The following is a 19,404-nucleotide window of genomic DNA, read 5'->3' as shown; positions in this document are numbered from 1 at the left end:
CAAACTCTAACGCGACCGTATTGATACGCGTTGCCAATCATCACCTAACTTTCTTTAAAAATTTCAGTTCTTATTTAAAACATTTTAATACTTATCTTTGTAAAGCTGTTCATCCTAATCTAACTGGGGACACGCCAACATGTAAAGGTTACGTCATAGCACAGAGGTGGCTGGTGGCGCCCTTATGTCGAGCACGCAAGTACTATTCATGTGAACTCACCCACACACACACGTAGGCGTGGTGCACTCGTAAATATCATGTAATGTGATTCCTTAATATCATAACAAAGTTGCTCTTGCCAGAGGCTTGATTGGATAGCTGTATATTATCTGTAGTGTGCAGCGGCACCTTCATACACAATGTTGTAAAATGTATGAGCTTTACATCGGTTTATTCTAGGACCAGAAGGTCACAAATGAAAAGATAGTTTTTTGAGGAATTACACAGAACTTAGGAACTAAGAATTGCTTCACAAAATATGTGACCTATTAAAACGTTTTGGAGTGTCAAGAAGTAAAGACTATCCATTAACTCGCGACTCCCTCTTTCAATCGTTCATTCTATTACTTCTAATAAAGGTTAAGTATTTTCAGCTTTTATCTTCAGTATCAATTTATTTTCTACAGTCTCATCTTATCTTCTCACGGATATTTCTAACATTTTCCTCGCAGTAATAAGTCAAGTTGAACTATTTCCTAAGAGCAAAATTGCCGTGTACACGATAAATTATCTACGCAATACCTCTCCTATACAAGCGATATAATAACTTGTGTTACAAAATTAAGTAAATGCACATAACTTAATAGGCACAGGGCTCGAGGCGAAACGAGGCAATCATTTAACCCTTCACGTTATGAATGTGATAAATTCTGTATGTTTTATAATCGTGTAGGTTTCATTATAAAATGATAGAGTGCTAAACAAATCAGTAGGTGTTTTTATTTTGTAGTATAGTCCAACAACTTAGTATAGAGCTCCGTATGCAAGAAACGCCGCTAGCGGAGGTGCACAAAATTCAGACTCACAAGCTTATGCAGCTGACGGTTAGTTTAGTAGAAATACACTAACTTATTAATCATAATCTAGATAAATCGTGGATGCCAAGTCTCTCCACTAAGTCGGCAAACTATAACATACTTCAATTATGTCTCGTTTCGACAGTTATTAAGTAAAATCAAATAAAATTCATATCAAAACTAATCAAAAGTATTGATACTAGGAAATAATATTGTTTCAAACATAAGCACAAACAATCAAAGTCGACGTCATTGTCCTGAATGACTATTAAAAGTTACACACAATAGGTTGACTGAACTCGTAAAACATTGTTCACATTTCATTGAAAACTGTCGAACACACCACCCTTTTAATAGAAAATCACGTCAATAGTCATTCACTGTTGAAATTTCGGTATAAATTCGTGGAAATGAATGTACGAGGGTCGATCCAAAAGTAATGATAATCGGCTACTTGTAGTCGTCACAAATATACAAAAACCATTTGTTTGGCTGCCTTATAGATCCACTACCTCGGGGTAAAAAAATCACATCAAAAGTCCAAGTAATTTAGTAAATACATTCACTTGAATAGGAGCTGTCGCAGAGAAAACATCAAAATGTAAAAAAACGTCATTAGAGCAGTCAGTCAATGCCCTCCACTGAAAAAAAATTCCTCTAAAGGAGTACATTGCGACTTGTTGCTGTAATCAGGGGGACCTTGTTTTTCTTTTTCCCATAGTAACACGTTGCAGAAAAGAGTCCTAGATTAGAAGAACTTCAATTGAAGATGAACAACGCAGAAAAACGCCTTCCACCGCCCTTACTGAAGATAATGTCAAAAAAGTTGGAGATATTGTGTTAGCAGATCAAAGAATGACCATTAAATATGTAGCTAAGATAATAGGCATCTCATATGGTAGCATTTTAAGGGTCTTCTCTAACAAGTTCCTCATGAAAAACGTTTCCGCGCCTCAGGAACCGAAAATGTTAAAAGGCGAACGAAAGCGAAAACGTGTCGACACTTCGAGGATGAATCTTGGAAAGTTCCAAACGGATCAAGGACTTTTTTTGTCACGTTATATGACAATAGACTAGTCAAAAACCCACCATTTTGATCCCAAAACCAAACAACTATCCATGACATGGAAAAGAGCCTTCTCACCAACAAAGGAGAAATTCAAGGTTTCAAGGCCGATGTTTGATTCCCGCGTGTTTTTTTTCAAAACACCGAAAGAATCACTTCAGTAAAATAATTGAAAAAGAGAGCTATTATAATAGGCTTTTATTAAAAATACCAAACACGAAGATTACAGGAAGCTATCATGAAAAAAAAACACAGGAAAGTGTGAGCTGGAATGCTGTTTCACCAAGACCAGCTCTGGCTCACAAGGTCGCAGTTGCGGTGGCTGCCATTCAAGAAACGGCTTTCGGATTGTTCGGTCCCCCATCCTATTTGCTAGATCCATCTTTTAGGTAATCTTATCAATTGCAATTTTTTTAAAAACACTTCGTAGGCAAAAAATTTGGCGACAATCGCGAAGTGACTAGTCATTTTAGGGCATTTTGGGAGAGTTTTGCAAGATAAGGTATTTCTATGGGAAAATTGGGATTAAAAAAGAGATCAATTGATTTTATTAACTTGTTATGAGACTATGTAAAAAATGAAATCATTTTTTTCATTGTAATCATCGTGTATCACCTCCGTTATCATTACTTTTGGATCAACCCTCGTACAGTGTTCCTGTTCAAAGTCAATGTCTAAAAACATTGGTTGTCAGCTAAGTTCATTAGTGAATTAAGCTGGTTTTAGGAAATTCGGCGGAGATTTCGCGGAACACCACAATTAAACTTATAATTTAAAGTTCTACGAAGTTTCGGGATTATTCGGGGTATTTACTAAACAACGAATTTATTACGGAATCGGGCTTTAATTTTCTACAATTAAGCAACATTTACCTTTAAATGTTAGAAAAAAGATACCTTAGTAAATGATCTCTTTACTTCTGGAAGTAATTTAGCCATTAAGCATCCCTCACTTACTTGAAAACCTACAAGTCTTATGACATTATTTTACTAATACCTGTTAAGTTAAGACTGATCAGTTAGCAAAATCTATGCAGTAAATCCGATATCTATATTTGACTAATCCCCGGTTTTTGAGTACATTAAGCGGTAGTTTATTTATTCAATAGCGTTTTTATATGAGTTTTGACACTATTGAATAGATAAACTACCGCTAAATGTACGTCAGAAACCGGGGTTTACATAGCTATGCTATCAAACACGCTGCACTTAAAATTACTCCAATAATGATTGCTTTGTTTGTGAACACATATGTTAGTGTATGTAGTATCATCAACACAGATCAAGATCAAACATCGTGTATGTATGTAATCTACGATTGTTTCCCGTTATAATCGGAAACTACAGCTGCCAGTGGTGGCACAATCAATGCATGCAAGTCAGCGTGTCAAGGCTCTCGTATTGCCTCGATTGCTTATATCGACCGACCTACTTAGATGACACTATGTATTTATGTATTCTTTCTGTTATTGCTAACAGCTGAATAATTACATGGTTAGGTTAGGCTAAAAATATACACAAAAGAGATCAGCAAACCTACATCTAACTCGGTTATGATCCGTAACTGATAAGAGATATTTAAATTCTTACAAAAATTCCACTTGTTTTAGATCATAATGGATATATTTTCATGTGTTCCATGGTCATACTACATGAGGTTTAACGCAATAGAGCAAAAAGTATCAATATAATTAAATTTATCTTATTTCTCTTCTCCTGATTGTTCCGAAAAGATCAAGGACTATCACTTATCTGGATAGTACACATCAAACATTTTGTCAGTCTTGTGGTGAACTAATTGGGTACGTTGCTATACCTATAATTTGTCAAATCGTAATCGGATATCGTCTAATTCGCCACAAACTTTCAGCTCTATGGGAACGTGGACCCAATTTTCTCTTTGTTGATATTATAGAAATTATATGGTGATTTTAATTAGAGAGAGGCTGGCAAGAGGCAATTACATGAAAATTGCACGTTCTGAAGGAGGGTACCGGGTTACTCGTGTCAATATCTAATAATTAAGTTGTTCTTATTCAAAGTCATTTGCTTTCTCGTCGAGATTAGCTTGGGAGACGTCGTTTATTACCTTACGTTGCTTTTTGTTCAAGGTAAAAGGTTTTGTGATTGAAATGTTCTGTTCAATCATAAACTAGAAATATCACCTTAATTATGTTCATAGAATTCATCATATTTACTGAATTTTCTTTCATTAAATAATCGTTACAAACTTTGGAATAAAATAAAAAAATATATTAAAAAGTTAATGTAATTGTAATGTTTTTTTAGAATATTATAATAGTTTAGGCTCAAACAATAAGAAATTAAATTTCTCATAATTACTTGCGTAAGTGTACCTAATTATTTTGCTTCCGATTGTCTTTTTAAATACGTTATTACGTGTAGATCTCGGAAATGCCTAGGCACAGTTAGAAAGCTACATAAATATACATACATTACATACACAAAGTATATACTAATTAATTTTATACGAAGGAAGTCACAGCGAGAGAGATTTTAATTTAAAATGAGTACATTCTCTTACATGCTCTTTACTTTGAGAATATTCAAATATAATATGAAAACGTCTTTTTAAATACTTGTAAAGTTTGAGAAGGAAAGTAATATTATCTGCCTGAAGCGATGTCAGCGGAGAATCATATTACAGTATTATGCAAAACGATTTGTCAAAGAGAATACGGGAAGCGGGCGTCATAGAGCGCAATTCTTTTAAGTATTACGTCCATGGTTCCACAAATTGCTGAATTTTTCATGTACTTTGCCATATATTAAGGTTTTAGCTTGTGTCAAAATGTCGCAACTTAATTTTGTTCTGTTTATTTACTTTGCCATATAATTTACAAGGACAGACACGTTTTAAAGCATCATGAAAGAAAAGTTTTTAATTAGTTATTAATGCGACAACTTTAACAATTGTAGAACATAGACAGTATTTCATTTTGCTTCTAAAATAAAGAATTTTATTAACAAACTAGAGATATCATAAAGTTAATTGATAAAAAAAAACATTTCAATCCGCTACTGGGCTAACTCTCCCATAATGCAGGAAAAGTTTTGCTATCAATGATATAATTTTATATCATTCCTGCATAATTTTAACGCGCATATTATCCATTCCCCATACATAATTTCTATTACACATAAACGCCAGTATCCTCTCAGTTCCTCAAGCCATGTAACTTATAACATGCTACACATTCCTCAATTCCGCTCATCATTCAGCCGGCGCGCCGCGACGCACGACCTTCGCATCGCTCACGTTCCCATCGTTTACATCGTAAACACTTTTGGCTAATTCCGATTCCGTTTATTTGAACATTTTTGACTAATCGACTGCTATAATCTTTGAAGAAACGTGGGAAATCAGTATATCTTAACAGTAATATTTATTTATAAGATAGTAGAGATATATTGGAGCAACAGAAAATACTTACCTTTGATTTTTCATTGTTACGTGTGTAATATTGTGGTTGGTGTTTCGTGCTTACCTGTAAACATGAAAAAATAAACAGTTAGAGTACATTCAAAGTTTTATAAAGCACAAACTTTACGTCGCCGTCAAATATAGGTCAACATCTACTATAAAATATCCGATTATCAACTGCCAGAATTCTGTAAACAGCGCTACTATTTTTTACAATATCGATTGATTTATTATAAGTATAATTTCGATAAATTTCATACATATCTATTTAAATCCGTCTTTTCACTGTCCAGGTCATTGCCTGCGTAGCTGCGTGACTGACATAACATAATGTCACTAAAATGACACAATACAATACAATGTTTATATGTTTGCGCTATGTATGGTTGTGTACCATTAAACTTTACGCGTCTGAAATTAGCAACAAACCGATACGCAGACGCGATAGTAAGATATCTATGTAAGTGCAGGTTTTAGTACTCTTTATCTCAGCTTGTTACTATATTAACAGCCGAATACAGACAGATTACTTAATTTTAAGTGTAATCAAAAGTTTTGATGCCTATAAGATATTCGTCAAAGAAGCAAAAACAGCAAGATACTACACGTGGGGTTACGTAAGAGGAGCGGAACACTAGCTGAGCACAAATTCGACTGACTTACAAGCGCACGCTGAGTGCTGTTTGTATATAAAATTGTGCTCGGATCAGGCTCTGTCCGTGCTTCGGTTATGCTCAAACTCCTTCAGCATAGATCCTTAAAAGTTATTCAAAGTTGAAGGACATTTCAGTGTTCAGCCAACACAAAGTTAAATGGTATGCTTCTATATTTACTGTGAGGTCATACGATCGATGAGGATATCCTAAAGCAGACAGCGTTATCGTATTATGACCATTTCAGTTAGATACGAGCTTAGCTTATCGGCAGGAGTTCAGAGCCAGACTACAACGGATTACGTTTATCTATAATATATAGGCTCACTGAAAGTGTTGATAAAAATGTATGGTTTCTTAGTAAACCTGTAATGACCTACTTATATTTATGTGGAATTGTATCTATGGCCTAGTTAAAATAATCTCCAGAAATGTGAAATTACAAGTAGTAGCAGACTGTCCTCCTAGCCGATATCCAGCTACGGCGGTCAGTTTCATTGAAACTGGCCATCTGTGCAGGGTTTGGTTTATAGTTATAGTGTCAGATGACAGCGTCACTCAAAAATAAAAAGTTAAAAATTAGCTGCCAGTTCTAATAATACTGATTAATTCTATAATTTAATCATACAATAATCTAAATCGATCGACAATCCTTCCCCAATATGAGTCATATTCAACCAATACCTAGTTTTCATTAATGAAATCGTGACAGTTACTTTTGATCAAATAAAGAGTTACTAACAACTCTAAACATGACACGTAAATAATCAATGTTTGTGTGTATATTTAGCAGTAGGAAACGTGTCGTGATAACGGCATGACGTCACGACGCGATACACAGCCACGCGTCAGGTGGCGACTATTCATTTTTTTCACATCAGGTAAAGCTTTCATATAGCAGGTAAAGGTAACTTTTTATATGTTATTGTTGAACATTAACGAATAGTGGTTAGAATAAAACAGTTACTGTTAAAGGCATAACTCTTAACCAATAATTACTGCCTACTGTTCCTACTGTTAATAATTTTATAATGTAAATAACAAGTTAACACGTTAGTCAATGATACGATTTCGGAAAACTCTCGCGTGGGCAGCAACCCCATTAAGACTTCGAGTACAAACATAAAAATATCAATGAGAGTACGATCGTTCGAGTAAACATCAAAGTTTACATACGTCCACACAGAATCCAATTACGTAAGGAGTTTATTTAACCATAACTTTGAAATACCGAATTATGTTTGAATAATTTAAGTCAACGGATGCCGTCATCGTGAACTTCGAATGTATTTTTACACATAATAGACGTTCACAATATTTGATAGATTTGTCTGTTACCTGAACTGAAGACCTTTGAGAGACAGGTGATGTAGGGGTCCTAGGTGAAGGAGGATCCACTCTATGTTCAGCCAGAACCCTGTGCTCATGTTTCCCTACGACAGAGTTCTTAACTCGCTCCATTCTCGCCTGGATCGCCTTCCTCGTAATCATCTTAGATTTCTCTTCTCCCTTGTTGCCACCGTCCGCCAACTTTCTCATAAGTCTAGCTGTGGCAGCGACTGATTGTTGGGTATCGGAATTCGTTCTCGCAAGCCGCGTGGCCGGTCGTGGTACCGGAGTAGCTCCCCCGGTACTGCTTCGAGTACTCTCGTTTCTGTTGAACGGAACAACGTCGTGTTCCGTGTCAGAATCCGCTGGGAGATAACCACCACCGCCGACTGAAGATACGCCAGTGCGTAGAAGGTTTTCATGTTCAGCGTATCTCACTCTTTCGTCTACTGAGACAGTTCCATTCTGTGCTCTTTCGAGTCCTCTTTCCATTTCACCGATTTGACGTTCGAGTTTCCTTAGGACATCGTCTGATGGGCCTGTAGGAGCAATCTCGTCAGGAGGGTCGGGTGATTGGAATGATTTTAGATGTATGGGGTGAGCTCGATTGATTTCTAGTCGCTTGGGTGCGATGCCAGACGAAGTGACTTCGTACTGGGTTCGTTGTGATTGCGGCGTGCGCTCCAGCATGGCTAGTGAGACGGGTGACGGTGGTGGGGCTCCGTTCACGTTCGGCTCCTGGCCGTCGGGGGCGGGCGACACCCGCGGCGCTCGGAAACTTTTCCTCATGAAGTCCTCGCGTGTTAACTTCCTCTCCATTTTAATATGAGGACATTTCACTGGTACTATCACTAGGTTTTAGTGCATACTAAATTTAACGTCTATCACAGTTACTTTATCACTTTAAGTACTACTACTTTTAGTATATGAATTGAATGTTTAAGTTCTGAAAGTAAAAGAAAGTAAGTGAGTGAACGAGTAACGGCTAAATATAGCAACGCCCTTACATGTTCGATAAGATACGAATTGTCAATGACATCGAAATGTGTTATCTGATTTCGACCTAAATACCTGTATCGAGCGCTACCAATGCGTACAGGATACGCTACAGAGGTAATGGAAACAGTCTAACAATCGATAATGCGGTTGTGACGTCAAAATGAACAATCGCATATAAAATTTACAAGTGACGTCCGAACGACGGTCACCCTCGGAACACTAGCGTAAAAGACGTACAATCGATAGAATAATTAATTTAGTTGATGGCTACCCGACTTGATGCTCGACCTTGCTTGACATCAAGATCCACTAAAGAAACTAACCGCTTGGAAAAGAGAAATGTAACGGAAAAAGCCTGAATAAGGACTAAATGTAAGACAAATAAAAAGGAAACAGTAAAATAAAAAGCAGGTTCATTTATACGTTTCCCGAAGGCGTAATCTAAAACAAACTAGTGTATCTGAGCACTATTCGACAAAGAGACAAGGGGAGCTAGGCGGAGAACTACTACGTGATCTAATAATAGGAAAATCAGATGAACGTCGGCAAAAAGTGAAATCCCTGAACGACCGTAACGAGTCGTAATTCGATAAGAATCGCCTCGAACAAATTATAACTACCAGTTGCAGGGACCACACTAAACTGAACCTTATCACAATAGTCATAGAGGTGAACAATGTAATTATTTAAACAATCAAAGAGCTAAACTGTTTTACAAGAATATAATAAGCGAAAAGTGGGCACGTTTTCTTGACCGAAAATAAACTTCCGTTCGTACAAAGCCTTGGGAGTTTTTGCAATCAATTTGAATGAGTAACGATAAACAAAGACGAATTGATCCCGAACCAATAAAATTTGTTGCAAATTGCTTTGTTGCGATACGACTTACTTAATAAAGACGAATGAAACGTATGCGTGAAATATAGTCGAGTAGTTAGAGAATCGCCTCTTAAAAAAATGGAAGCGATAATGTACCATGAATACCTTTGCTTCGGAATGACTGAACTAGTTGTAACAATCATAACAGTTAGCAAGAATTATCTTCAAATGCAAATAAGCAGCGATCCCATTTCCATTTACAACGTAGAAACAAAGTTTCCGAGAACCAAAAGGAATGCAAAACACTTCTATGATAGAAACATTCCGCCGAGCGGTGGAGCGAGACGGGGGGACAGTTCCATCTGGAAAGAAAGAGACAAAAGATTGTTAGTGTAAGGCGGAACATGTAGGACCGTTCACCATAACCCTTGTAGCGACACAAAGCTGCGGCGATACCTGAAAGAGATGCAAATACCACCACCGACAGTTGAGTAAACAGACAAGAAGCGACGGCACAAGACAATATCGGAACTAATAAAAGTACGTTTAACTTCGTTTATAAATTGTTTGGAGAAACGCGTGACGTGCGAGGCGGCGAGACGTCTTCGCGAATTGTTTATGTAATGCAATAAATGTTGCACTCCTTACGTCAAGCAACTGACGTGCGCGAGTAAAAAATATAAGATCTGATCGATGTGAGGATTGACTGAATTCATTAACATCCTTTTAACCTGAGAATACATTATTAAAACTGATTATATTATTAAAATCTCACGACTGATTCATGATTCATACGTGTAAGGACACCACACCTTTGTAAATAACACTACAAGACATAAGAAATAATAATTCGACCGAGTCTTATTAAAAACGTTCAAAAGTACTCCTTGCAGTAAGTGGTCTTTTGACTGCCTCCGCGGCGCAGTAAGGTATCATTGCGTCGGGTCTCGGGAGGTTATCGGTTCTATTCCCACACGGTACAATTCGTGCGTGCAAATAGTTGTTTCGAGCCTTCGTGTCCGTTATTTGTATGTTTATAAAAGTCCCCGCGACACAAGTGCTGGAGTTGTCTTTATTAATTACTACTAAACTAAAAAAGAAACCTAACAAGCCTTTCAATACAAGAATGTGTTATAAGACAACGCGCTAGGAGCATTGAATACGAGGTTGGTAGTCACGACAGAACATATGGCAGGCGAAACACCTATGAGTCAGACCACTTCACAGATGAAACTGTGTCAAACACAATACTGTGATCGAGTTACTAGTATTACTGTTTATAACGTTGATAGCAAATATACTGGTTTATTTGTTTTAAAATGACTTGTTGGTAATATTTCACTTAATCGATTCTTAGTTAAGAACCGAAATTACTATAAAAGTATATTATAGTTGTGTTTAATTACGTTCTTTGATATATACTAATCGCCCATGGGAAGGAGGCATGGTTTTATGTAGATTTCTTTCGAATAAAAAAATTGTTACTGATTTATTGAAGTTACAATTTCACATTTACGTATTCATCGTATTAAAAACAAGTTGTGCTGTCTGATCTTTGCCTATTCCTATGGCAAGAAGGCGTGATTTAATGTATGTATGTAAAAATAAGTATGTCTTTACCAAGTGCGCTTTAAAAGACTGCACTCAGTGAACATTAGCCGGTACAACGATTCAACTCGTAAACACCGCGTCGTTTTGGAAAACACATTTGTGTTGGTCTTGATCGCACTTTAATTCCACAATAGCAGTTTTTTATGATCATTACGAAACGTGTGTTCGCATGAAACGTAACGTTTCCAACGGCAGTTAGCCACAATAATATCGTTAACTGGTAGAAAATAGGAGTTTCACAATTATGCAACATTGTGTGAATCATCGCTTTTAATGTGGCATGTTTGGCTGCAGATATGATTGTTGAGTATATCTTTTGAATAAGTGCTGCAAATAATTTAATTAAATATGAATCATTTCTTATGCGGGCAATTAAAAACGAAACGAATTAAGTGCCTACAATTTCATTCGTATTCAAAACGATAGGTATTTTTAGTGAATGAAAAACAAACATACGTCCTCACGAACTTTCGCCTTTATAACAGAAACAGAATAATCCATTTTGATTATTCGCATTCACAGAAGCGAAACTCCATTCACGAAACTAGATAATTTACGAGCGAAACATGCATCAGAATATCGTATATCTGGAAGCGAACTTGTTTAATGAACGCTATTCCGAGAAATCAAACATGACCGATGCATAAAATAATTACAAGTTAGTTGGAAACGGAGTATCCTTGATTGCGTACCCTTTCCCTCGTCTTCCTTGACATTGAGAACGGCTTCTAGTTAAATAGTTAATTATAGTTTCCGCGAAGATAACTGACCTTCGCAATACTATAAAACGGTAGTATATTTTTGGTATTGTATTTATCCAGACGATCCAATTCCCGTTAAACCAACCGCTTACGCAAGCCCATCAAAAGTGGATTGCCAAAACACGCAATGGTATTCAGCCAATGGTCTCCCGATTTAAATATAGTCTTCAACTCTGGAAATAGCTCAAACGTAACTAAAAATAGTCCATAAGATTAATCTGAATCTATTAATAACGTACAAGTTGGCGTGTCGTGTAGTTCAACGATAAAATTGAACTTTTTGATAATTTCCACGGCCTTCGGAGTTATTTTCGGTTCCGTAGTTTGTTGTTGAAGTGTTAATTTATGGTATTATAAATTAAGACGGGGTAGGCTCGTGACGTGGCCTTTTTATCGATTGAGCCTTTTATGTAGAGAGAAAAGACTTTTATATGTACCTACGCAATTGATTGCATTACACAAGACTTTATATTATAACTGGATAAACTTCTCTTTTATAAGTAGTAGAGTATATGAGATATCTTCGGATTTACTAAAAACACATACGAATAAATACTATGTGTTTTCTAAAAGCGTTTCAAATATTCCGTATTCTCGAATCAAACAGCGAAATATGTCACGTCTCAGAGAAATATCTTTCAAAATCTTTTTAGATTTTGTTTGAGAAACAGGAAAGAGGCATTCGTGCGATTCACGTTATCCCGTATTTCACTCCAGTGAAGATCTCAACTGAATCGGATAAACCGTTTATGCAATGCGGAAATCTTAAAAAGAAAAACTTATATAAAGGCATTAGCCATTTTCCTTATCGGATGAAATCTTTAGACTTGCACGACTCAGGACTAAGAATTTGCAAGGCTTCCGTTGATAACATTTATTTATTTAAATGGGTATTCTCTAATTGGTTAATAGGCTTTATGCCTGTGGCATTCAACATGATAGATTTGATTATACATTCAAAGCTATAGAATAGCCTTTGGATGTATCCTTAAGTCTTATTTATAGCTACATAATGATGACAAAACATTTCATTTCCTTGACTTAATTCTATGTCTCTATTGCTTTACTCTAACAAATATCGCACATATTATTTTAGTTTTTCTAAAAACCTAAATAATGATTTATCTATGCATTCAGAGTACTTCATACAGACCTGTCTCAGGTTCCCCAGCTTGAAATAACTGTACGTAATTCAACTCTTTGTGAGCAAACACCACGCAAACGTTCTCATTTCATATGACATCTATTACAATAGTATAAAGTTCATTTTAGTTTGTCGCGGCTGTGTTATCTGATTGGTTAGCGTGGACCACAAGCTTCCGCCATTGTGTCCGTATCTGCTTGCATGGAACTGTTGGTTTCTATTCTTATAACGCGAGGTTGAGTACAATTGTGTTTTGATTTTTGCGCTGGATAGACAGATAATGTTTTGCGAAAATTGTTTAGCGCAAAAGCTTTTAGCTTGTATTAAAGGAACGAGAATGTTTCGAAAGATAAAGTGATATCATCTTGAGTTTTAATTGATTTTGAGCTTGTTGCTTTGGCTACCTGAAACTATTGTACGATTTGAAACGATTGGAATTCGCCATAAGACAGAAAAACATAAACTTTTCCCTATGCCATCGACTAACATTTTTCCCAAAGCGATAGCCTAGCTTCTATTTGGCACAGTTTTAATAAACAATGTTATTATCTCCTCATAATATCAACTACTAAAGGTTAACACATTAAAAAAACCCTTAATATCAACATCTAGACATCTAGGCATAACAATTCAGTCAGAACACAGGCCTATTCACGGGCTTCTCAAATCGAGTTTTCGTAAGGCTTTCACGGAGCTCGTAGTGGCATATGCTAATGATAGCATTGTGATCTGAGCATATGCGAGAACTAACAGGACAGCTGCTCTTCAACTTGCAGCTATGCTTTTAAAATAGGTTTTTTGATGAAAAAATATATGCACAGATGATTCTGATAGGTTAAATATATTGACTCTGGAACTGTTCAAATTGAATTTGACTACACCTAGCTTTGGAAATTATAGTTTTGTAGATGACTTTCATACAAGTCGATTATAAGAAGATTCTAAACGATATAGATAAATGCCGTTGTAAAAACCTCATTATTAAAATAAAGATACAATTTTATGTTCATTTTGTTCCATATTCATTAAACTTTTGTGTTAAAGTATTTGTCGATCAATAAAACAATACATCGCATGATACTACATTCCAAATCTAATTTTACTTCATTACATAACACGAAATAACCTCGGCCGGCCAATAAAACTGCCAAAAGTGAAGTTAAAATCAGATTAAGTCGTAACAACAACGCTAATTCGAACTATCGGTGGAATAAAGCTTAACCTTACCGAGTTAAACCGAGATTAATGTTGTAAAGACAACCCACGCGAATCTTTAGGGGACCACTTAGAGACGCCATCTTGGAAAAAAATACTAAGGAATTTTAATAGGCTTTAGTAACTTTAAGTTCAGATTCTGATAGAGCAAGTATTCTAAGCAATATTTGATATTATGAACCATTATTGCAAACTTATCAGCTAGAAAAAAGTATTTTTCATTTCTGACAAATTTTCGTCGAAAGCCGTATCACCTATTTAAAGGTATATGACAATATATGTACTCCAAATATGACACTCAAATGAGTAACAAAGACCATGTCTTAAGAATTTTGAAGGAAAACCACTTCTAAAATATTTAGTTGACGCTATAAAAATGATAAACCCATAATAAAATCGACTGAAAGAGGTATATAGTGGCGCTACATTTATGTATGTATGTATATTAGCGAGATATTTTTCTTGTTGCATGCATAATATATTAAATTAAACATGATTCGTGTGAAAAAAAGTATTTTCTAATAAAGAACGCTTATAAAGTTCTCACGAATGATAGCGGCGACATTAACGATGCAAAAACTGATTGCGTGCTCATGAAACTTAACTTATAACTATTGAATCACTAACGGTACACATAATAACACAACATAAAGAACTCGTGATAAATTCTAAATAACACAAGTTAAAAACTTATTTTTCATTTAAACAATTCGACTGCATACACTTGTCCGTTTAAGGTATCCACAAAATGTAATCGTGTGGAGATTAAATCTGGACAATAAGATACATTGTCAACAGGATCTTAATACGGTTAGCGTTCTTCACAAAAAGCGGTTGAAAAAACGAAGGCTTGAACAAAAAAACGCGCTCGAACCGGTCCACAGCGTTTAAACTAAATAGTTTGCTGTGACTCATCCGAGCAAATTTCGCATCGAGACGATCTCTCAAAGTTACACGTTTCATACGAAGCCAATTTTGAAATAAATTAAGTAACTGAATTGTGTTTGCACATACCGTTTCAAGGACACGCTTTTGAATCGCTAGCTTGAGTCAGAGCATAACTCGATTAGATAAAGATTGTGACGCTTTTGAAACCAGATTTGTTAATAATAGAGCATATGTTCTTGTACAAACATTGGTAGATCATCACACAAATATGTGAGTACATAAATATGAAGCATGTATTCGGCAAGGTTTTTATTCGCGTCTGTAATGTATCGACAGATGTAGAGCCACCTGGCTTGGTTTAAGTTGGCCAATGACGACAAAGGCAGTAATACATCTTGCTTGACGGCCCCGTCACAGCGGTCGGTGCTTTCGTCACACGACATGGAACAAGTTACTGAACTAACAACATAAAACAGTTTTACACGTGCCAATTCGACTATAAGATTTTTAACAAGCGTTTGATTACATACACCATATAGAATTACTATTCCGTCTGCTACGTGTCGTCTGTCATTGATATGAAATGTCGTCGCGGTTCGATGTCAAGGCAGTACAAACATTCACATAATTCGCGTCAATCAACATAAATAGAGGAAGTGCGAATAGGTCATGGCTCCACGTAGTTTAACACAAAAACCGTAGCAATTATCTAAAATAATGTACGTACATTAACAGTTTTTGTACTACCTATGTAGCACATTATATCAAATTATAAAAATACATTACAGCTTTAATTATGTTAATAAAAACCGCTATTTTCTGTTATTTAGACCACGATTTAAGTCGGCGCGGGCGCCGAAGCATGACTCATGAGCGTCGATGCGAGAGTCGTGTTCCATCTCTCTCTAAACGAGTATTTTGTATTGCTACCTCATTCTAGCACGACAAAGGCCTCGTCAAGCGATACGTGAATTTGGTCGATTAGACCAGTTCGTACGTTCGTCGATGGCTATTGCAGTTTCCACGTATGGATGTTTAAATGGTTATTTTGTGACTAAATATGGTAATATATTCACTAGGAAGTTGTTGTTGAATAAGATTTAGTGATATTTACTGCCTACTTGTGTTCCTTAAATGTAACTTAGATAGTACAAATCGCAGGCTAAATCTAGACTTAGCGCGAAATCTTAAGGAAAATGATAGCACAACAATGATTCGTAGCGACTTTTTCATCTAGACGATGAGTCAAAAGTAAGAAGGGTCACACCAAGTCATCAATTACCGTCTGTGTAGAACGTCGACATTTATACTTCTAATGACATAATCTGTTTGACGTCGCCTATTGTGATGAAAACGCTCCAAAAACTACAAATAATGACAGGAAATTATATACAGTGTACATCCCCTAATTAAGCGTATTTAGCTCAAACTGACGACAATGCGTTTGACCCCACATGGGACAGTGGGCTAATTGTGTATGCCGTGGACAAAATTATTCATGATTTCACTTTCATTTATATCTCATTTGTGGTTATTGTTTAAGGTAAATGTTGCTTTTTATTCACAATGCAAGGTTTTGGTTGTAAGATAGAAGCATTGTATAATTCACCTATGTAATTGTTTACGTACCGACAGTACAGTCCTTACCTTTTTATTAAAAAATATGATTAAATGTCGATATAACATTGAGATAACACCAAAACTAATGTAACCTAGTTTTACTTATAAATATGGAAGAAAACTCTGTCAGAAAATGAAATACACCCGCGTATTGTACAATTTTATTCCAGCCTATCGCGATACAATATACTCTCGTGTGGATGAATCTATTCCATGCAGAAACGTATTTTAATAGCGAGCTGCAAATAGCAATCACGGCTGTTCTGTGCAGATGGCATTGTTCACTGCACATTGTCAATACATGTAGATCAAATACGAAACATATTGGAAAAGTAAAACATATCATTCAATAAACAAAATTCAAGCGCTTTTACTCATATTTCTGTAGTAAATAGAATAATATTTGCAATTTTAAAATAGACAAATTAATTCTCATGATAATTTCACAAACGTGAGGTTTATGCTAGAACTCAGTAACAGATTTTAATGAACTAATTAATAATTTAGATGGACCTGTATTATAATTTGAGCACGTGTAACGTCTAGAACTATATCAATAAAACTAGACTTCTCTCTTTTTGGAACTTACAGTTGTTTAAACATTGAGTACAAATCTTGGGAAATACACATTCCTAAACGTCCTGTGAGGTCTTCGCACGTTTTTAAATCGAGATTAAGCCTACTTTGTCACGGTATAAATGGACGTTTTGTCACTCGTAAAAACGAGAAATAACGATCCGTGGGACCGCCTGTCTTCATAAAGAAAGCTGTCAAAACAGCGGAGAAAACGTTTGTACGATGAAAAAAAAGCTACGTTTTTTGAATGGAAGTGTGACGTAACGTGATGTGGGAGACACGGTGAAAGCCTTACGACATTGTTTTTCGAGATAAACGGGCATTAAGCGTCTTTGGACTACAAAAGATAATTATTTTAAGTGTATGTAGTTCTGCGTTGTCTTAAAACATTTTATTGTTACGCAAGACGAATTACTTCTATTAAATATGATTTTTTTGTTTTTTATACTAATTTACATCAGAAATATGAAAAATAAAGTACTTTACGGCACTGTGAAATACGGTCTAATTTTAAATAAATAAGAAACTTAACAATCCTTTCTCTAGATTTATATTTTAACATAAGAAAGTCATACAAAAAAACTTATTTAGTCCAAGTTTTTCGTAGATAAAAACACGGTGCACTCTTGTCGAAGAGTTTCATTCGCCATTAAGATGATTTCCACCCATTACCGAGACGCGACTGCCGACAGCGATTACTTTAATTGTCCGCGATTATACCTACATTGTACAACTAAAGGTTTTCTCGAGAAATGCACGTAGCACGGAAAACTGACATCTCCTTGGAGAATTGCGTCATGGTAAGGTAAATCTAGTACTACCTACTTAAAGAAAAACGTTTTTCTTATTTCAGAATTTTCTTATATGTCTTTAGTTTTCAAAACTCTTTTCTTCAAGAGTTAAATAAATGTTTATACAAGTTGCAAGTATTGACAATACTGTAAAAACTGACTATGACAAAGAACTATGAATAGTTTTGTTCGGTACCTAGAAGTTTTGACCGACATATCTTTTTCTTTTAGCCAACAAAGTTAAGACATTTCGCGTCCCTTCAAATCTATAATAAGTTTGACGAGTTATCGTAGGCGTACAAATTCGTGTGGGCAGTTAACACCATAAAATTAAAACCTCTATTACATAGGTACAAGGTTCAAAATGTGTAATCTTAAGTTTTAAAGTGACCAATACAATTCTGCGAAGTGATTTTTTTACGTTTGATTTGTCAACCAATGAATAAATTAAGATATATGATGACGATAACCATATATGGAGCATTTCATTAGGTTGCTAGTTGGGTTGGCAACCATTCAATTCGTACCTCAAAACATGTCGATTATGCTACAGGTAGATATTACTATCAAACTAATATGAAAAACTAACACACGTGTAAATTTCGTTTTATAGAAACAAGATGGTATACAAATATTGGAAAACTGGATACAATTAAACACTGGACGTTGATTAATCTTGCCTTTGTATTATATTCTGTGCGTTTCCTGTTTCCGCAAAATACACACAGGATACATAAAAATGTAGATCTTAGTTAATGTCATTAAATACTATCAATTATTCCAAAGACTTAAACAGATAAGCCATCTACATGTTATACTTTATGTGACCAGTAATATCCAAACTAATATTATAAATGCGAAAGTAACTCTGTCTGTCTGTCTGTCTGTCTGTTACTCAATCACACCTAAACTACTGAACCAATTTGCATGAAATTTGGTATGGAGATATTTTGATACCCGAGAAAGGACATAGGCTATATATCATCACGCTATGTCAAAAGGAGCAGAGCACCAGTAAAAAAAATTACAAAAACGGGGAAAAATTTCATCCATTCTCTATTATTAGACGCAAGCGAAGTTGTGCGGGTCAGCTAGTAAATAATTATATTTAAAAGCTTATGACCCAAATTTCAAAATGGTAATTTCTAAGACCTAAATGAAATCTTATAGAGTGTTTTAACATCAATTCATAATAGTAACTAATAATATATAATGAGCTCAATCATGCCTTAATATTCAGTGACCCATATCCTTATATAGACATTCGCAAACCTTATGAAATGAATCATTCCACCGTATATGGTTTAGACAATTTTATCTCTATAACATAAAACCGTTTTGGTCGAAAATATTTTTTCGGTGGTTTAATTTGAATTTTAAATACTTATATGGATGTTGGTTTATCATAAAGTTGGTAATCGAATTCTTTAAGATGATTAACCCCTGGTTTCTGAGGTACATTTAGTACGTA

At 35.5% G+C, this 19,404-nt stretch overlaps 1 protein-coding gene across 17 annotated transcripts in view; it reads right to left on the bottom strand.

Moving 5' to 3' along the window:
• LOC142984109 (MAP/microtubule affinity-regulating kinase 3-like) overlaps positions 1 to 19,404 on the bottom strand; it is a 228,717-nt gene that overhangs the window by 74,117 nt on the left and 135,196 nt on the right. For 13 of the 17 annotated variants that reach the window (XM_076131446.1, XM_076131445.1, XM_076131447.1 and 10 more), the window contains exon 2: positions 7,519 to 8,455. The exons of the other annotated variants lie outside the window; for them this stretch is intronic. In XM_076131446.1, coding sequence (XP_075987561.1) covers positions 7,519 to 8,328 — 810 coding nt within the window. In that variant the 5' untranslated portion in view covers positions 8,329 to 8,455. The remainder of the gene's footprint in view (positions 1 to 7,518; positions 8,456 to 19,404) is intronic. 17 annotated transcript variants of the gene reach the window in all.

Source organism: Anticarsia gemmatalis, chromosome 26 (genome assembly GCF_050436995.1).
Source record: "Anticarsia gemmatalis isolate Benzon Research Colony breed Stoneville strain chromosome 26, ilAntGemm2 primary, whole genome shotgun sequence".
NCBI lineage: Eukaryota > Metazoa > Arthropoda > Insecta > Lepidoptera > Erebidae > Anticarsia > Anticarsia gemmatalis.
This window is presented reverse-complemented; position numbering and strand designations above follow the sequence as displayed.